At 36.8% G+C, this 22,278-nt stretch overlaps 1 protein-coding gene across 1 annotated transcript in view; it reads right to left on the bottom strand.

The window, feature by feature from the left end:
* ZMYM4 (zinc finger MYM-type containing 4) overlaps positions 1 to 22,278 on the bottom strand; it is a 136,571-nt gene that overhangs the window by 75,882 nt on the left and 38,411 nt on the right. Inside the window, exon 2 of the mRNA XM_040619241.1 lies at positions 338 to 383. Coding sequence (XP_040475175.1) covers positions 338 to 383 — 46 coding nt within the window. The remainder of the gene's footprint in view (positions 1 to 337; positions 384 to 22,278) is intronic.

Genomic DNA, 22,278 nt, shown 5'->3' with positions numbered 1-22,278 from the left:
GAAAGAACATAAACAGAAAATTAAGAGACCCTGTAAACAAAGTAGAAACCTTTACTGAATAGTAAGTATAAGCTTCTGCATGATTCATACATACACAAATGTGGCTATATTTCAACATTAGTAACTGTGAAAATAAAATATTTACTTAAAAAAAGTAAAACTCTTACAATTAAGATTAACTTGCTGAAGATACTAACAGATGAGATCTAAACTAAATCAAATTGTACCATCACATTAATAGGCCCTAACTAAACACTGTTACAGATAAATGCTATAACTAGATTCAATTATTATCTATCTAAAGACATAACTGGTTTTTTTCTAAAGTGGTACTTACAGTTCTCTACAATTTCATCAAAAACTGCACCAGTTTTCTGCTCAAACTGAAAAAGCAAAAAAGGAAAGAGAAAAATAACATTATTGTCACATTCTATCATACTTCCTGGCATCCCTCCTTACTCTCCCAAAAGCTATAATGTTCAACCCAAAGTATACAAATTCACGACATGAACAAAACACTGCCAAATAGAGCAAAATATAATTTAGAACTAATGAAAGAAATCCTCACCTGAAAACCCCCAAACCAAAAACAGATACACACCCTAACATAAAAAACTTATTTTTAAATCACTTTTAAGTCACAAGATACATACGGTCGTGTACACTTATAATAATAATAAAGACAGCCACACTTTTGGAGAACTTACTAACATGTACTGGTAACTATATAAAAGTTCTAATAGAAATTAAACAGAACAATCAGCATCAAATAGGTTTTGCTTTTAGCCAGCAATCTGCTGCTCTTCAAATGACATCAGCCATGTTACAGGGATGGTTCCTATTTCAGTATATTAGGGCTAAGACAGCAGCAGAGCCAAGTCTGAGGTAATTTTGAATCTTTAAAACAGAGACGGAAGGGGCGGGGCTCACCCAGGGGTGGAGTGTGCAACTCCGGATCTCTGGGTTGTGAGTTTGAGCCCTATGGTGGGTGTATAGAAATTATATATATATATAAAACAAACTAACAGAGACTGGGGTGAGGGGGGAACAACAGCAAAGGCAACTCTGCCCAGAAGCTAAAGACACTCGCATGATCCACTTTAGTCTGTAAAGATCTCCTCATTTTGACAAGCGTGAGCATTCCAGCCTCTTGTTCTTCCTACTACTCATCCATGAGGCAAGAACCCAAAGAAGGCTGTTTCTTGATAAACCTTGTTCACTAAAACCCAGAGTGCGTCTCCCCATTCAAGGGAGAAACTTTTCAGAAAAAAACTGTAACTACAGAGGAAACACAACAGCTGGCTATAGTAATCAATAGTATCTGATATGTATAAATGTGAAGAGACAACCAATGATCCCAGGTTTCTGAAATTATGTGAAGGAGAAGGCTCAAGGTGAATAAACAGAAAAACCAGTCTAGAAGGAAACAATTAATTTACAGAAAGGAAACTTCTAAGATGCAAAAAAGCTAAAAACAACCATGAAAAGGAGACGAGGGAATACTTAGAAAAAGGAAAATGCCTGCAAAAATTAAAATTTTATTGGAAAGCCTAGTGATAAAGTTCTGTTTCAAAAACAAAAACAAAGTCAAAGAGCTAGAAAAGACAGCCTATATGATGGCATGGAAAGACTGAAGCAATAGGTCTAAGAGCAATCTCAAAGGCATCCCCGAAGGCGAGAATAATGGAAAGGTGAAATAATAGAAAATTTTCCTGAACAAAAAAATACAAATATTTGAGACTGAACGGGCCTACCAAATACCAAAGAGGAAATGGAAAAAAGATACATTCTAGTGAAATTTCAGAATTCCAAAAGAAAACAGCAGAGGAGTAAAAAGAATTATAGTGTAGGTGATTCATAAAATACATTTAACATAACTGAACTCAACTACATAAACATGAAAAAGAAAGAAACAGTAAAGGCCATTCCACCTACCCAACAAGTTATGCCCCAGAATAAAAGAGAAATGGGACATGTGACGCGGCAAGCCAAAAAATGAAAGTATTTGTCTGCACCAGGGAGATCCAAGTGTTTAAAGGTAAGATACATTTTGTACAATACTGCCCCTGTACACTTTGCATGCACAACCAAAGAAACCACAATTTTGCTCAATGATATAAGATAAAACATAGTAGTGTCATTATCCATGGTGACATGTCTATACTTTATGGGTAACTTATACAGGGATTTCCTAACGTAATTTGGATTATGAACCATTTCATTTTGTGAGCTGATTATGAAACCTAAGGGATAATATAATATTGTGATTTAGTCTCCTGTGTTCTGTAAGAAAGAAGAATCAGGCTGATAACACACTTCTCTGCAAGATGGAACACAAAAGATCAATGATCTTCACGTTCAAAAAGGAAAAAAAAAACTTAGATCACGCAAATGTTATTATGAAAAATATTTAACAAAATGGAAATGAAATACATTAAAATTAAAACTATACTGGACACAAGAAACAGTAGCAACTGATTACGACTCAGAAGAAATGAAAAAACCTAGATGGGAAGAACATGAGAAGACACCAAAAGACACTTGTTTGGCAAAAATTCTACAATTCAATGTTCTTCTCTACAGCTCAAAACAAAACCTTTGTTTTCTTACCTTTCCTTCCCTCCTTCCCAAACAGAAAACAAAAACAAAGACTAAAAATATTGCCACCGATGCCAAACAAGTAACAAGTTTGTTTACAATATACAATATCATCCACCAAGTCCCCCCCCCTTTTTTTTGAGACTGGTAAACATTTCAAAACCATAGGGACAAAATGGATTATGTGCCTGCCTAAAGCTGAAGGAAAGACAGGAGGACTGATAATGAATAGGAATGCTTTTCTTTTTTTTTTTTTAATTAAAGTATAGTTGACACACAATGTTATATTAAATAGTTTCAGGAGCACAATATAGTGATATATGTTATACATTATGCTATGCTCACCAGAAGTGTTGCTACCACATGTCACTAGTATGACACTATTAAAATACCATTGACTATATTCCCTATGCTGTACCTTTCATCCCCATGACTTATTCATTACTGGAAGCCTGTACCTCCCACTCCCCTTGACTGCTTTTTGCCCAACACCACTCCCTCTGACAACCATCAGTTCTCTGTAGTTATGGGTCTGGTTCTCCTTTTTGCTTCTTCCTTTGTTTTATGAGATTCCACAGACAAGTGAAATCATTCTGTTGTTGTTTTTCTCTGACTTATTTCACTTAGCATAATACTATCTAGGGCCATCCATGTTGTCACAAACAGCAAGATCTCATTCTTTTCTATGGCTGAGTAATATTCCACTGTGTATATATACCACATTTTCTTTATCCACTCATCTAGCGATGGACATTAAGGTTGCTCCATATCTTGGCTACTATAAATAATGGCGCAATAAACAAGGGTGCATATTATCTTCTCAAATTAGTGTTTTCATTTTCTCTGGGTAAAGACCCGGTAGTGGAATTACTGGATCACATGGTATTTCTATTTTTAATTTTTTGAGGAACCTCTATGCAGATGCTTTCCCGTGGCTATACCAATTTACATTCCCAACAATGCACAAGGGGTCCTTTTTCTCCATATCCTCACCAAAGCTCGCTTCTTGTGTTCTTCAACCATTCTGACAGATGTGAGGTGGTATCTCCTTGTGATCTTGACTTCTATCTCCCTGATGACTACCGATGTTGCACATCTTTTCATGGGTCTGGTTAGGCATTTGGATATCTTCTTTGGAAAAATGTATGTTCAGGTCCTCTGTTTTTAATCGAATTATCTGGTTCTTTTTCATGCTGTTGTGTAAGTTCATTACATATTCGAGATATTAACCCTTTCATCAGGTTTATCATTTACAAATATCTTCTCCCATTCACTAGGTTGCCTTTTCATTTTGTTGGTTTCCTTCACTGTGCAAAAGCTTTTTATTTTGGTGTATTTTATTTTTGCTTTTATTTCCCTTGCCTGAAGAGACACGTCTAGAAAAATGCTGCTAAGGTCAAAGTCAAAGAGATTACTGTTTATATTATCTTCTAGGAGTTTTATGGTTTCAAGTCTCACATTTAATGCATTTTGAAATTATTTTTTGTGTATAAGAAAGTGGTCCAGTTGCATTTTTTGTATGTTGCTGTCCAGTTTTCCTACCACTTATTGAAGAGACTGTTTTATCCCTTCTTGCCTCCTTTGTCGTAGATTAATTGACCACATAAGCATGGGCTTATTTCTGGGCTCTCTGTTCTGCTCCACTGATCTATGTGTCTATCTCTGTGCCAGTACCATACTTTTTTATTAAAGCTTTGTAGTAGATCTGGGTACAGGACTTCTTTCTCAGGTGATGAAAATGTTCTAAAACTGACTGTGGTTGCACAACTATGAAAATATTAAAAACTATTGAATTGTGTGGCTGCTCAGCAATGTGCAAGCAGGCAACACTAACAATGCTCTCAATTAAATGACAGGGTAAGACTCCAGAACACCTGTTTGGCCTATAATCTTACCAACTGGGTGACAAAAATTTATAAGTAACACTTAGTTTGGTAATAATATAATGGTTTTACTAAATGTGTTTGAGTGCTTCTTGTCCAACCTGTACATTTACAAATGAGAAATTAGTATAAGCAGTTACAAATTCAGCGATGAAATTAATGTCCTATTAGGCATCCTTCAAGTTTCATAAAGATTTAACTGAATTTAAAAGCCAACCCAATTTAATTTTTAAGAGTCTGTAATAACTATTGTGCATATGCAGGGATTTTCTCAATACTATGAAACCAAAAGTAAAAATTTTTTAAATAAACAAGGCAGATACTGATTTAAGACAAGAAATACCAGTTCATTTTTGTCAAAATAGTCTCATGAGTTCCACCCATTAACTTCAAAACATGTAACTATTACATACATAAACTTATAAAATAAATGTTATAACTTTAAGAAGTATGACAGCACATTAGTTAAGAGCCTAGGCTCCAATCTCAGATCACCTGAGTCTGAATCCAAATCTGGCCACTTACCAGCTATGCAACTTTTAGCCTTAAATTTCCTCATCCGTAACATATCAAAATAATGATACCTACTTCCCAGGATTGTCAGGATGATTAAATGAAAGTACTAAGCATGGTGCTTAGCAAACTGTAAATACACAATAAATGCAACCTATTATTATCACACTACTAAAAGATATCTTCCCTTGCTTTAAAAATCAGCGTTCACTACAACATTTCATTTGTAAAAATGTATCCACTGTTTAAAATAAAAGGAAAGTTCTAGGCAAATGACTCAGCCCCCTGTATTCCAAAAATTAAGCACTGGAGATAAAGTACATTTTTAGTTATAAAACAAAATACTCAAGTTCCCTAACCCTAGAAGGAGGGAAAAAAAAATCCAAATATAGTGTTAACTGGTAAGCATTATCACCCACACCCACCTGAAAAAAAAATTACAATTAGAAATGTATTGGATCCTAGATCAATAAATTTTTTTAAAGATTCTATTTATTGGGGAGCCTGGATGGCTCAGCTGGTTAACCATCTGCCTTCCGCTCAGGTCATGATCCCAGGGTCCTGGGATGGAGCCTCGCATGGCATCGCATCACATCTAGCTCCTTGCTCAGCAGGGAGCCTGCTTCTCCCTCTCCCTCTGCCTGCTGCTCCCCCTGCTTGTGCGTTCTTGTTCTCGGTCAAATAAATAAGGAGAGACTGAAAACTGTCAAATGTGCTTCATTTTCTTCTTTCCTAAAACAATCTTTTCACGACTGGTTCCTTTTTCATTTTAGTAGCAGCCCCAACACTCTAGAAGTAAAACAAGAACTTTCAAAATTAGGGGGTTTTCCCCATTCCCTTCAACTGATCAATAGTAAGAACCTTCATTTCTCTTTCTAAAACATCTTAGTGTTTCAGATAAATCTCTACGAGGATGAGCCAACCTATACAAGAAGTCAGGAACTGTTCCTTAATTTAAGATCTGAAGGATGACTAAGAATTAAAACAGGTGAAAAGGTGGAAGAGAAGATTAAAGAAAAGAACAGCAAACATAAAGGCTCTTAGCAGGAGCAAGAATGGAAAATTCAAGAAACAGAAAGGCTAGGTGCATTAGAATTCTGTGAGTAAAGCAGGCCAGACTGTAAGATAAAGCTAATGCCAACTCAGGGGCCAAACACCACAGGACATTCTTCATAGACGGGGTGACCATGTATTATTACACTTAGCCAAAGGCACCTCTGTTAATGCCTATCATATCCATTTAATTATTAATGTGTTCCCCTTCACTCTCAAAACTGTCTCAGTTCTCAGTCTGTTCACCCTAAGTATTAGTAATGTTTAGATAATGGTCTTTACCCTAGGAAAAAACACTGGAAACGATGTCAGGAAACAATTCCTCTGGCTATGGAATAAAAGTAATTTCTCACTCCTACCCAAAGTTCTAATCATAAAATTCTCTTATTATTTTCTACCTACTGGTAATAACGTCTACCTAATAAAATCCCACTGCTTCTTCAAAGTGTAGCTCTTCAAGGAGGCCTTGCCTGATACCCATTTAGAATTCATGACCCCTTCTCTATACCACTTAGATTTCATTTCATTTACAGTCACTTGAGGCACATTCAACTTATGTATATGTCAGTATCACTTTCTAGATAAATCTTTTTTCATCCTGGGATACCAACAGGCCCTAATATATTGTACTGCATTACTGTAATGCATTAGCTCTATCTTTTATATTAACCAAATGCCATAATTTTGCATTTCTCAATATGTTATGTAAAACCTGCAAGATACATTACAATATGAAGACTTCTGTGATCAAATAAATGTGGGAAATACAAATCTCTTTTTTCAGTGATTAACATTAGCATCAAAGGTTTGTATGTTTCTACAAACTTTAACACAAGGTCATTTTTTAATTTAGAAATATACTCCAAAATAACATTTTTTAGGTTTTCTTTAAATAATCTTGCCATTTGGGGTGCCTGGGTGGCTCAGTCAGTTAAGCATCTCTTTTTTTTTTTTTTTTAAGATTTTATTTATTTGACAGAGGGAGAGAGAGAGACAGCCAGTGAGAGAGGGAACACAAGCAGGGGGAGTGGGAGAGGAAGAAGCAGGCTCCCAGAGGAGGAGCCTGATGCGGGGCTCGATCCCAGGACTCTGGGATCATGCCCTGAGCCAAAGGCAGATGCTCAACGACTGAGCCACACAGGTGCCCCAGCATCTGACTCTTGATTTCAGCTCAGGTCATGATCTTGGAGTCATGAGATCGAGTCTACGACAGGCTTTGCACTGGGGAAGGAGGCTGCTTAGGATTCTCTCTCTCTCTCTCTCCCTCTGCCCCTTCTATGCTCAAGTAAATAAATAAATCTTTAAAAAAAATAATAATCTTGCCATTTGACCATCTGTGGTTTTCATACCTATTGTATAAACACGGACTTTTCCACTTGATAATTTAACAAATAAATAAAACAGAATGTAACTATTTAACATGCTAAAGAATATTTCTCTCAAATCATCAGCTAAATTTAATAAAGAAAGATTAAAGACAGTAAATACTTGGTTCCTAACACTCTCCTTCTTCTAAACATCTCCTGCCACTAGTGCGTCACAGCAATCTTTCCATTAAATATCAATTGTTCTCAACTCAAAATTCAGATGTCCATTAATAGTCAATTGAAGTTGGGAGGCAAGATCGAGTATTTACCATTTAATTACCATTAAAGTGTTAATATTACCACTATTACACCTTGTTCTGAAAGTACTAGCCAGTGCAGCATGAAAAAAGAAATGTGAAATGTAAAACAGCAAAAAGAGAACAAAGTTATTTACAGCTAATACGTTTGTCTACTTGAAAAGTACAAGGTAGTAGACTGAAGAAGTTTTAGGAATTAGAATACAATTCAATAGAGTAACTTTTTTTTTTTTTTAAAGATTTTATTTATTTATTCGACAGAGATAGAGACAGCCAGCGAGAGAGGGAACACCAGCAGGGGGAGTGGGAGAGGAAGAAGCAGGCTCATAGCGGAAGAGCCTGATGTGGGGCTCGATCCCAGAACGCCGGGATCACGCCCTGAGCCGAAGGCAGATGCTTAACCGCTGTGCCACCCAGGCGCCCCTCAATAGAGTAACTTTTAAAAAGATTTATTTATTTATTTATTTGAGAGAGAGAGAAAGTATGAGCGCACACAAGTGGGGGGAGGGCAGAGGGAGACAGAGAATTCACAAGCAGACTTCCCACTGAGCGCAGGGCCCCATCTGGGGCTTGATGCCAGTATCCTGAGATCATGACCTGAGCCAAAACCAAGAGTTGGCCACCTAACTGACTGGGCCACCCAGGTGCCTCTCAACAGAGTAACTCTTTACAAACTGAACAAATCAAAGATATCAATAGCATTCCTGTGTAACAGCAATAACTAGTTAAACTATAATGGGAGGAAAAAAGACCCAATTTACAATAACAACTACATACAAAATATTCTGAATATAAAAATAAGAAATATATAAAATTATCTATGGGGCGCCTGGGCAGCGCAGTCGTTAAGCATCTGCCTTCGGCTCAGGGCGTGATCCTGGCGTTCCGGGATCGAGTCCCACATTGGGCTCCTGGGCTGGGAGCCTGCTTCTTCCTCTCCCTCTCCCCTGCTGTGTTCCCTCTCTCGCTGGCTGTCTCTCTGTCACATAAATAAATAAAATCTTAAAAAAAAAAAAAAAAGAAATATATAAAATTATCTAAAAACTTACAAAATTTTTCAGACAATAAACAGGCGATATACCATTTTTACAAAAGAAAAAAACCAATACTATGAAGAATATAATTTCCTCACATAAGAGGGAAGGCAGGGTGAGACAGAAGTAACTAGATAAAACAATTATCAAGGACAACTGGGAAAAAAAGGTAAAAAGAGTATCAGAGGAAGTACTGAATTATAATATTAACAAGGAGAAAAATATGCCCTACCTTATAATAAAGGTACAATAATTCAAGAATGTGGTATGGGCATGACAATTACTAAACAGATTAATGGAACAGAATAGAAAACACAAACTCCAAAGTATACTTAAGAATTAGAATATGACCAGTAATCATTTAAGATGAGAAAATATGGATCACCACCTCACACTTTACACCAAAAAAATTCCAAATAGATTAAAAACAAATTGAAAAAACAGAAATATTAGAAGATAGGAAAGTCTTATAACTAGAAACAGAAACAAGTTCTCATGAGAAAGTTTAATGAACTTGATCACATTTAAAATAAAAACTGGAAAACCTTAAAGACAATCTGGGGTAAAAGTATGAATTAATAACATCACAATGTCAATATTCTACTTATAAAGCAGCCTTAGAATCCACTAAAGAATAGCAACCCAGCTCTTTCCACCATCTTTCCATGCCGCCATAATGTTGTGCATGAATGTCCTGACAGATGCTCTCAAGTGAATTAACAATGCTGAAAAGAGGGGCACCTGGGTGGCTCAGTAGATTAAATGTTAAGTGTCCGACCCTTGATTTCGGCTCAGGTCATGATCTCAGGGTCGTGAGACAGAGCCCTATGTGGGCAAGGGGCCTCCTTAAGATTCTCTTCCTCCACCCACCCCATACCCCAGCCCCCCACTTGGGCACATATGCACTCTCTTTCTCTTAAAAAAACAAAACAAAACAACAACAACCAAAACCAATCCTGAAAAAAGAGGCAAACACCAGGTTCTTATTAGGTCATACTCCAAAGTCAATCTCCGGTTTCTAACTGTGATGATGAAGCATAGTTAACACTGGCACATTTGAAATCACTGATGATCACAGAGCTGCGAAAATTGTTGTGAACCTCATGGGCAGGTTAAAAAAGTGTGGAGTGATCAACTCCAGATTTGAAGGACAACTCAAAGACCTAGAAAATTCGCAGAATAATCTACTCCCATCCCACCAGTTTGGTTTCACTGTACTGACAACCTCAGCTGGCATCATGGACCTTGAAGAAGCAAGATGAAAACAAAGGAGGGAGATCCTAGGACTCTTTTTCTAGGGATATAATACAGGCCTGCAAATAAAATGCCTCTACGGAAAAAAAAATAGCATCCCAATAAAAAAATGACTGAAGACCAGAAATAAGCAAGAAACACTCAATCTCACCTGAAAAAATTAAAATGAGATACCATTTTCTCTCAGATTATCAAAAATACAAGCAAATGGATAGACAGAGATAGAAATTCCCCTTTTTTTTTAAACCTAAATATATCAAGGAAATTTCTCAGTAAACAGACCTATCTAGGGGCACCTGGGTGACTCAGTCAGTTAAGGGTTTGCCTTCGGCTCAGGTCATGACCCAGCGTCCTGGGATCGAGCCCCACATCTGGCTCCCTGCTCATTGGGGAGCCTGCTTATCCCTCTCCCTCTGCCTGCCACTCCCCCTGCTTGTGCTCTCTCCCAAATAAATAAATAAAAATCTTTTAAAAAATAAATACATACATACATAAAATCTTAAAAAAAAAAAAACAAAAAACCCAGAGATCTATCTAATTCATTCTATTTAGTGGCCACATAATCTTTTATTATATTATACTGATGGACATTTAGGTTGTTTCCAGCCTCTTTTTCAATACAATATTATTTATAGTTGTCATACTTGTACATATAAACTAGCTTACATACGTGAACGTATATATGTTCGTGTGTGTGTGTGTATACATATATAAATATATACATATAAAAAATCAATTCTTAAAAGTGGAATCACAAGGTTAAAGGGCATAGGCGAGGAAGTTCTTTTCTGCCACGGGTCCTGTCCCCGTGCTTTAACAAAAACACCTTTTTGCATAGAAAAAAAGGGGGGGACATAGGTGAATATACATTTTTGATAGATGTTACTAAATTGCCCACCAAAGCATTCCACCAATAGATATAGAAACCAATAGGGGAAATTCCTGTTTCTTTAGCACTTCTCCATGACTTGGCATGAAGTTTTTTTCATCTTCCTCAATTTGGTAAGGAAAAAATGTTACCTCTTTGCTTCAATTTGCATTTTATTGTGTTATTTTCCATTTAATCATTTCCATTTTCATTTTTTAAATTTTAAATAAGAATCTTTCTGAACAGTTATTAACCATTTGTGATTCTTATTTCTATCAACTGCCTGATTATGGAATTTTTTAGGAGACCTTGAGGCAGAGGTTCCTAAACCATTACAGTTAGTGGTTAACGCTTAGCAGGAACCTCACTCCATGCCTGGCACTTTTTTCCAAGCGCTTTACATGACTTAATTCAATTTAGCCTCCCCAAAATCTCATCAAATAAGCACTGTTAACACCTCTATTTTATAGATGAAGAAATGCAGTTCTGAGAGTTTAAGGAAACATACACACACATATATATACACACACAGAGTTCTGAAAAAGGATCCCCAGAAAAAAGTCCAAACATCTAAAATCTGGCTCTACCTTCCTCAACTGCTTCATCCTTTCCTGCCTTTATATTCCCGTTGCCTCCCCATCCCCAAAGCAAATGCTCTAGTTATTACAAATGACCACTAGCTTACCTCGTCTTTCAGGTAGTTTCATGCCTCTGAACCATTATACACAGTGCTTCAGCTTTTCCAGTCCTATCAGTAAACACTTATTCAGTTTTCATGATTGAACTAAAGTTACAACTCGTTAATGATGCCATATCTCACACAACTCACGCTACACCCAACTTTCTGAACAAGGTAGAATTCACAACTCTCTTTCATAGCACTACTATAGCAGATCTGTCCATAATAGCATGTGTAAAAAATTCACTCTAAAGTTGGGGATGCTATAAGGAATCAAGTTCCCATACACATTTCTGAAGCTACATCATGAAATGTCCCATTCTTGTTGTAGATCAATCTGCTAATAACAGGGATTATACAAACGTGGAGTTTTAACCTCATTTTGGAGACTATCTAAAACAGAACCCAATTTTAAAAATGCTGTTTTTATACAAAAGCCTTTACAATTACACAAAAATTAAAAATATCTAGTTTCCTTCAACCTAAATCAAGACTCTATAAAGACTTAGAGATTCCACATTCAAAGAAGGAAACAGGTTAAAGTATATCCTAGTCTAGAGAGATTTCTGTCTGTTGGATACTGTTGTAAGCCTAGCACTTACAACAATGCCTAGTATAAAACAGATGCTTAATAAACGTTTGCTGAATAAAGGAATTATTTTTATTAGTTAATAAGTAATTTAAAGGGGGAGCCTGGGTGGCTCAGTTGGTTAAGCGACTGCCTTTAGCACACATCCTGATCTCAGGATTCTGAGATGGAGCCTCACATGGGGCTTCCTGCTCAGAGGCGAGTCTCTCCCTTCTCCCTCTCCCTCTGCCCCTCCCCCCAACTTGTGCACGCTCTCTTTCTCTGTCTCAAATAAATAAAATCTTTAAGAAAAATAAAAGTAATCTAAAGCTTCTTTTATAATAAAAACTTGAACACGCAAAGAGTGTAACTTTAAAAATTACAAGAACAGACGCGCCTCGGTGGCTCAGTCAGTTGAGTGTCCAACCCTTGGTGTTGGATCATGTCGTGATCACGATCCCGGGATCTGGCCCGCATCGGGCTCTGCGCTCAGCACAGAGTCTGCTTGTCCCTCACCTTCCCCCTGTGCGTGCACATGCTCTCTCACTTGCTATCAAATAAGATTTTTAAAATAAAAATTACAAGAGTCTAAAAGATTAAGCAGAAACTTCAAAATGCTTTTTATGCTTGAAACAGACCGCTCAAAATTAAATGCCTAATCTCTTTCCTTCAACCCCAAATGGTAATGCTCGTCTTTCCCTACTGTTATTCCAATTTAAACATCCCTTACTTATACTTTCAAATTTGTTCATACCAATGATCTTTATAAGCATTTTATCAAGTTAGAAAATGTAACAAATCTGTTATGGAAAAAACATTTATAAAGGCAGTACTCACTTTGAACTGCAGCGCAGAACCATGAAAAAGACCTTGCAAGCTGAAACTGAGCAATCTCATTAATCAAAGGGAAAAAAAAATCACAATTGTTCTGTGAACTTTAAAATTTCTGTCATAACATTTAAAAACATTTAAGACTTTTAAACTGTCAATTATAAATGCATAGGAAAATGGTAACTATTGTGTGATTAATATTTACTATTTTATAATTTAAAACAGAAGAAACACTGAAAATCAGAGTGTTCTATTTCTTTAAAAAGAAAAAAAACTTACCAAGAGTAGGCAGTTCTTGCCTTCTCATTTTCCTCATATAACTTATGACACAGAATAAGCATGTTTTCTATGCCTTGGCAAACTCTCTTCATCTGTTTGAAGTCTGGTTCAGCTTCCCGTATTTTACCCTTTGTCCTTTCAGTCTTATCAAATATTTCCAAGAATTCCTTTAATGTGGAATTTTTGCTGGAGTCACTTCCTCTGGGACATCTTCATCCTTTCTATCACAATGACTTTCCTCATTCATGTTGATAAATTCACCCTTACTATAAGTTCCTTGGGCTTCATATGGATATTGTTCCCTTTACAACCACTGTATCTTTCATCACATTAAGTTATTGATGGGCTTGCATTCCAAAACACACCTATCCCACATTAAATTGTTGATGATTATAATTACTTGCTCAATTAATATTTGGAATCTGGGTGTGAAGTTCACACATCATTCCGATTTGCTCTAGCAGCTTAATCCATGCTGATTCTGAAAAGAAACCATTCTTCACTAGCAATAAAAAGTTCTCCGGTCTTTTTGTACTTAGTTTTCTTTCATGCAGCAAATAACTTGAACACTAATGAATGTGAGCCAAACTGAGTTCCTATTACAATTTAAACTTGATGATGTTAAAGCGGTTTTACCTTGTTTTTTATATTCTTCCAACTTTTTCAATATAGTTCATACTATACCTTCATACAGGCCTAGCTCTTATCCTATCTTCACTTACCTGTCATTGTTTTCAAATAATCTGACATCCAAATTTTCAAATCTAGTGGTATCACTTTTCATTTCTTAGCCATACTTCGATCTTTGTTGGTCAACTCTCCCCTTTGATTACCCAGTTACATAAAATGCCACAAAAATTTAGAAGACAAGGAAGCAACACAACTACATCCTTTGCTGTCTATGCAAGAACTGAATAACAGACACACAGTGACCAATCCCCAACAGGCTTTGAGAGAAGTAACATGACTAGTCATTGATCATAATGGACATCTATTAATTACCTACTGACTTGTGAACTGAAGAGCTAGCATAGTTTATACACTACATGATAACTGAGAGTTCACGTACCATGGTAAATGACATCTGAGATTTGTTAGGGGATTGGTAGTATTTAACAAAACTGCGGCAACAGAACTTCAAGCAAAGTGAGGACCGACTAAACAAATAAAAAAGTAGTTAGATGTGGAAAATATGTGCTGTCAAATATGTGACAGGTCTCAAAAAAGACTGTAAACATCAGTATTTTCCCATTCTAGTCACTGATCTGCTACTAATTTACTAACAGACCTTAAGCAAGAAACTTAACTCCTTGGGGGTGTAAATTCTTCAACCCATATAATTAATGATATTGGTCTACAAAATCCTAAAAGTTCTCTCCAAACTTTGAAACCTGATGCTCACAATTCACCTCAAGTGAGGCATAAACTAAGAACTCAAATTGGTGTAATGGAGAATGAAAACTTGATAATACAATAAAAGTAGATCTCATTCTCTCTCCATAACGGCATTTCCTAACTAACTGATTTTTTAAGACATTAACAACTCTTCCTTTAAAATGGAATCATATCAGGGGCACCTAAGTTGCTCAGTCGGTTAAGGGTCTGACTCTTGGCTTTGGCTCAGGTCATGATCTCATGAGTCTCGGGATCAAGCCCTGCATTGGGCTCCCCACTCAGGGGGGAGTCTGCTTGAAGATTCTCTCCTGCTGCTCCTTCCCCAACTTGAATGTGCTCATGCTCGAGCTCTCTCTCTAAAAAAATAAATCTTTTTAAGATAAATAAATAAAAATTTAGAAAGGAATCATATCCATCTACTTTTAACATTTTTATTCATTGCAAAATTTATGTAGTTAATTAAAGTAATTATTCCCACTGAAATTACTTTGACATGAACTAAAAATTAAATAGGCTTGACTTCTCCATCAAAACAAGATTATCAACTTACAGTAGGTATACCTAGCATTTCTGACTCATATCTCATGTCCTGTCAGCATGCTTTATTAGTAATGTTACCTTTTTTTTTTAAGATCTTATTTATTTATTTGACAGAGGGAGTACAAGCGGGGGAGCGGCAGCCAGAGGGAGAGGGAAAAGCAGAGCCCCTGATGCAGGGCTCAAACCCAGGACCCTGGAATCATGACCTGCACCGAAGGCAGATGCTTAACCGACTGAGCCACCCAGGCACTCCGGTTTAGTGTTTCTTAAATGCTGTGCAGAATAAAAACCAAACTTCTAAATAAAAGCAGTTGAGGTAAGCTGGATTTTACAAATTCATAATTCTTTAAAATGAACCAACTGAATTAATTACAAGTTCAGAAATATACTGAACTCAGCCATTGGAAATGTTTTATTAGGGCACCTGGATGGCTTAGTCGGTTAAGCATCTGCCTTCACCTCAGGTCATGATCCCAGGGTCCTGGGATCGAGTCCCACATTGGGCTCCCTGTTTAGTGGAAAGCCTGCTTCTCCCTCTCCCTCTGCCTGCTGCTCCCCCTGCTTGTGCGTTCTCTCCCTCTCGCTCTCTCAAATAAATAAATAAAACCTTTAAGATTTAAAAAAAAAAAAAAAAGAAAGAAATGTTTTATTAAGTGGGACACCTGGGTGGTTCAGTCAGTTAAGTGTCCAACTCTTGATTTCAGCTCAGTTTATGATCTCGGGGTTATGAAATCAAGCCCCACGTCAGACACCATGCTGGGTGTGGAACCTGCTTAGGATTCTCTCTCTCTCCCTCTCCTTCTGCCACTCCCTACCTTTCTAAAAAAAAAAAAAAAAAAAAAAAAAAAAAAAAATTTTTTTTGGGGGGCCCGGCCCCCCCCACCAAAAAGTATTATTAGGAGTGCCTGGCTCCCTCAGTCAGTAGAGCACGCGACTCCTGATCTCAGGGTTGTGAGTTCAAGCCCCATGTTGGGTGTAGAGCTTACTTAAAAAAACTTGAAATTAAAAGTAAATAAATAATATACCTTTAAAAAAAAAAAGGGGCAAAGAGCCTAGGTGGCTCAGTCAGTTAAGCATCTGCCTTCAGATCAAGTCATGACCCAGGGTCATGGAATCGAGCCCCGAGTCAGGCTCCCTGGTCAGCAGAGAGTCTGCTTCTCCCTCTCTCTTTGCCCTTCTCTCCCGCTCATGCTCTTGTGCTCTCTCTCTCTAAAATAAACAAATCTTAAAAAAGAAAAAAGAAATGTATTATTAAAGATTCACACTTACCAATAAATGGTGTTGGGAAAGTGGATAACTACATGTAAAAGAATTAAACTGGATCACTATTCTTATACCATATTCAAAATGCATTAAAGACTTGAATGTAAGACCTGAAACCATGAAACTACTAGAAGAAAAATAGTAATCTCTTTGACATCAGTCTTAGCAATATTTTTTTGGATCAGTTTCCTCAGGCAGGGGCAACAAAAGCTAAAATAAATGGATATACATCCAACTAAAAAGCTTTTGCAAAGCAAAGGAAACCATCAACAAAATGAAAAGGCAGCCCACCGAATGGGAGAAGGAATCTGCAAATCATACATCTGATAAAGGGCTAATATCTAAAATATATATAGGTCTTACACAACCTAATATGAAAAAAGAAAAAATTTAAAAATAGGCAGAAGACATGAATAGACATTTTTTGAAAGAACACATACAGATGGCCAACAGGCACATAAAAACATGGTCAACAACAACAATCATCAAGGAAATGCAAATCAAAACCACAATATATCACCTCCTATCTGTCAGATTTGTTATTACCAACATACAGAAAATAATAAGTGTTGGCAAGGACACAGAAAAAATGACTGTACACTGTACACTGTCAGCAGAAATGTAAACTGGAGGAAAAAAATGCAAATTGATACAGCCATTATGAAAAGAAGTATGGAGGCTCTTACAAAAATACAAATTCAAAAGAATATATACACCTCTACGTTTATTGCAGCATTATTTACAATAGCCAAATTATGGAGGCAACCTAAGCATCCATCAATAGATGAATGGATAAAGAAGATGTGGTATATATACACACACACACACTGGAATATTATTCAGCCAAAAAAAAAAGAATGAAATCTTGCCATTTGCAACAACATAAATGGATCTAGAGAGTATAATGCTAAGCAAAATAAGCTAGTAAGAGAAAGACAAACACCATACGATTTCACGGATACGTGAATTTAAGAAACAAAACAAATGAAAAAAAGGGGAAAAAAGAGAGAGAAACCAAAAACCAGACTTAACTAGAGAACAGATGGTTACCAGAAGGAAAGTGGGTGGGGGATGGGTGAAACAGGTGAATGGGATTAAGCGTACATTTAATCTTTTTTTTTTTTTAAGATTTTATTTATTTATTTGACAGAGATAGAGACAGCCAGCGAGAGAGGGAACACAAGCAGGGGGAGTGGGAGAGGAAGAAGCAGGCTCCCAGCGGAGGAGCCTGACGTGGGGCTCGATCCCAGAATGCCGGGATCACGCCCTGAGCCGAAGGCAGGCGCTTAGCCGCTGTGCCACCCAGGCGCCCCAAGCGTACATTTTATCTTGATAAACACTAAGTAATATATGGAATTGCTGAGTCACTACAATATATACCTGAATTGAATACAACATTGTACATTAACTACACTGGAATTAAAATTAAAGTATGGAGGTTCCTCAAAAAACTCAAAGTAGAAATACCATATAATTAAGCAATTCTACCTCTGGATATTTACCCAAAGAAAATGAGAACACAACTCCAAAGAAATATATGCATGCCTACGTTCACTGCAGCATTATTTACAACAGCCAAGACATGGAAGCAACCTAACATCCACTGACAGATGAATGGATAAAGATGTGGGTGTGTGTTTGAATACATTAAATATACACACACATATACATACTGGAATATCACGCAGCCATAAAAAAAAATGAAATCCTGGGGTGCCTGCGTGGCTCAGTCAGCTAAGGGTATGACTCTTGATTTCAGCTCAGGTCATGATCTCAGGGTCAGGAGATTGAGCCCTGCATCATCGGGTTCTGCGCTCAACTTGAAGTCCGCTTGAGATTCTTTCCCCCTCTCTCTCCCGACTCCTAGGCTCACTCTATCTCCCTAAAATAAATAAATAAAATAATAATCTTTGACAGCTTCCCCCCCAAAAGAATGAAATCTTGTCATTTGTGATAACATGAATGGACCTAGAAGGTATTCCACTAAGTGAATTAACTCAGACAGAAAAAGACAAAGACTGTATAATGTGGAACCTGAAAATCAAAACAAACAAAATAAAACAGAAACAGCCTCACAGATACAGGAAACTGTTGGTTACCAGAGTGGGAAGACGGTGGAGGGTAGACAAAATACCTTAAGAGGATTAAGAGGTGCAAACTTCTGGGGGGGGGGGGAAGAATTCATAAGAATGTTAAATTTACATTATGTATTTTTATGGAAATAATCTGTTTAGATAGCTATAAAAACTGAGTAACAATAATAGAAATAAAACTCAAAATTTATCACCAAGTACAGAGTATAAATTTTTAGTCACTGCTGTGAAAACAGCTTCAAACAAACTCAGATTCATTTGTGAAAAGCTATCACCTTAAAATGACTTCTTCCGTGACTTCTTTTCATAACAGCTAAGAAGAAAATTAAGCTATCCAGACTTAAAGTGGAAAAAGTCATTTGGAATAAGTGGATAACGTCTCCCTTTCAATGTGAATGTACAGAATGCTCTATTTACCCTTACACATAAACTGATGAAGGAGGAAAATATGTGTTCCCATGATTCTTTATAGTAAGTTTGGAACAATTAAACTACACTTTTGTCACCAAGTTTAATACTCCAACAGAATGTATAAATACAAGTTTGGAAAACTAGAAACATTTATAATAAAATCTATGATGTTACTCAAGGCAAATATTTTCAGTGCTTCTTAAAATCTACAGCAAATATGAACTTGTAAATTACAAAACTTAACAACAAATAAAGGGGGTTTCTTCAATTATTTACAGTAAAAATAAAAACCTCATAACCCCGACTTTAATCAAGTGGCAAACTGCCAGAAACCAAAAAAAAAAAAAAAAAAAAAAATCAATCCAAAAAAAATCCCCAAAATCATATATATTGACAAAAAATTGAAGAGCCAACTGATATCTAGCTTCAAAATATCTACGAAATAATGGCAGAAAGCAAAGATTACTCAACCTGTAAAAACCTGCAACCATATAAGAAACATAAAAAAGAATAAAACCCCAGAAATAGTTGTTCCTTAAGGGTCCCATCACCCTTTCAGGAGTTACCAAAGTGAAAACTATTTTTGCCATAATAGTAAGACATTATTTGTATTTTTACTGTGTTGACATTTGCACTAAGGGTGCAAAATCAGTTCTGGCCCCTTAGGCAGTGAACTATACTGGCAGTCACTGTATTCATCACTGCCCAATACTGACTATCGTGGATATATATTGGGAGAAAATACAATTTAAATATTTTAAATTTCTTAAGAGAGTGTCTTATAGAAGTAATCAAATCAAAAAGTACTTCTATTTAAAGAATAACTTAAAAGCAAGCCCCATCAGTTGTCTTCATTGTAATCAAAACATTTATTCCCTTAGAGATATCCCATCAACTTTTTTAATAATGGAAGACAGTACCAAAATCTAAATTCTGTGATTTTTTCCCCAAACTACAATTAATGCATAGTAGTAAGATTGTATGTAACTGTATTTTAGTATAACATTTAATACATTACACAAGATAATACAGGTAGATGCCAGAAAGATAAAACTTAAAGTGTCACTAAAAAATAGGGACACTTGGGGGCGCCTGGGTGGCTCAGCTGATTAAGCATTTGATTCTTCATTTCGGACTAGGTCATGATCTCAGCATTACAAGACTGAGCCCCATGTTAGGCTCTATGCTGTGTGTGGAGACTGCTTAGATTTCTCTCTCTCCCACTCCATCAGCCCCTCCCTTCTCTCTCTCCCTCTCTCTCTAATAAAAATAAAATTTAAAAAATAGAGGCACTTGGCTGACTCAGTAAAGCATAAAACTCTTGATCTCAGGGTTGTGAGTTTCAAATCCCACACGTATAGAGATTATTTGAAAAAATAAAAATTTAAAAAAACTGTCACTAAAAAATAAATTCTAACTAAATTTTCGTAGTTCTTAGTTTTCAAACTTATAGTGTCATGTTACATTAACCCCAAATAATCTAACATACCAACAAAGAGGAAACCAATAAAAAAAAAAAAATCTAACATATATGAAAACTTAGTATTCCTGGATCATTCACTTTATACAAGAGTTATTCGTCTTTCTGAATGAACATTTTACTAAATACATACAAGCTATCTCTTTCTAAAGGACAGGAAAAGGCATAATACATATAAATTAGTTATCAGCAATCTAGAAACTGCTTTCCTAGATACAGAAACTGGATACACTCAAATATATATCTCTAAACTCTTAATTGATGAAATGTCTACAAATGCTATTTTAGAATTATTTCAAGATTAGTTGTTCATTTTCTTTTTTTTTAAGATTTTATTTATTTATTTGACAGAGATAGAGACAGCCAGCGAGAGAGGGAACACAAGCAGGGGGAGTGAGAGAGGAAGAAGCAGGCTCATAGCGGAAGAGCCTGATGTGGGGCTCGATCCCATAACGCCAGGATCACGCCCTGAGCCGAAGGCAGACGCTTAACCGCTGTGCCGCCCAGGCGCCCCTAGTTGCTCATTTTCTTAAAGGATCCACACAGACCTGAAACATACCTCTTGAAACCAAGAACAGACCAATTATATATATCTAAATTGCACATGTGTATACGTAAGAATTGAGATAAACAGGGGCGCCTGGGTGGCAGAGCGGTTAAGCGTCTGCCTTCGGCTCAGGGCGTGATCCCGGCGTTCCGGGATCGAGCCCCACATCAGGCTCCTCTGCTATGAGCCTGCTTCTTCCTCTCCCACTCCCCCTGCTTGTGTTTCCTCTCTCACTGGCTGTCTCTCTCTGTCAAATAAATAAATAAAATCTTTAAAAAAAAAAAAAAAGAATTGAGATAAACAATCTCAATCATAAATAGTTCTACAATATTCAAATTCTTAAATAATCATGTATCATTTTGATAAGCAGAAAATAAAATCTGAAGCCTTGGTAAGATATACATACATTAAATATATAATATACATTTTAATATAACTTTTTAAAAAGGAAACGAAAACAAGTGATAATAAAGGTTTTTTATCTTAACACACACAGAGTTTTTTTTTTAAAGATTTTATTTATATATTTCAGAGAGAGAGAGTGAGAGAGAGAGAGAGAAAGCATGAGCAGGGGGGAGAGGTAGAGTGAGAAGCAGACTGCCCGCTGAGTGAGGAGCCCGATGTGCAACTCAATCCCAGGACCCTGGGATCATGATCTGACCCCAAAGCAGACACTTAACCAACTGAGCCACCCAGGCATCCCCACACACATCTTCTTTACAAATTTCCTAACCTTTAGAATTGTTCCTGTGCCTTTAAAACACATGACAGACGTCCATTGCCACACTATTTTCAACAATGAAATATTAGAAAAAAGTCCCTCTACAGAGAAATTATCAAATGATTTATTAATACACATTATACTATGGAATTCTGTGCAGACTTTACAAAGAATAAGGTAGAAAGTTCTAGAGATGGTGGTGATCTTTGCACACAGTATGAATATACTTAATACCTCTGAACTATAAACTTAGTATAAATGATAAAAATGGCAGATGCTGGGGCACCTGGGTGGCTCCGTCAGTTAAGCGTTCAACTCCTGATTTCAGCTCAGGTCATGATCTCAGGGTCATGAGATCGAGCCCTACATCAGGCTTTGCACAGAGTCTGCCTGAGATTCTCTCTCTCCCTTTCCCTCTGCCATCCACTAGTGCTCTTTCTCTAAAATAAGTCAATAAATCTTAAAAAAAAAAAACAAAAAAACTAATAAAGTCGCAACAAAAAAATAGAATGAAGAACCAGGGGGGCGCCTGGGTGGCACAGCGGTTAAGTGTCTGCCTTCGGCTCAGGGCGTGATCCCAGCGTTCTGGGATCGAGCCCCACATCAGGCTCCTCCGCTAGGAGCCTGCTTCTTCCTCTCCCACT

Source organism: Ursus maritimus, unplaced genomic scaffold (genome assembly GCF_017311325.1).
Source record: "Ursus maritimus isolate PB19 unplaced genomic scaffold, ASM1731132v1 scaffold_32, whole genome shotgun sequence".
Classification (NCBI taxonomy): Eukaryota; Metazoa; Chordata; class Mammalia; order Carnivora; family Ursidae; genus Ursus; species Ursus maritimus.
The sequence above is the reverse complement of the archived record's forward strand: the minus strand, read 5'-3'. Positions and strand labels throughout refer to the sequence as shown.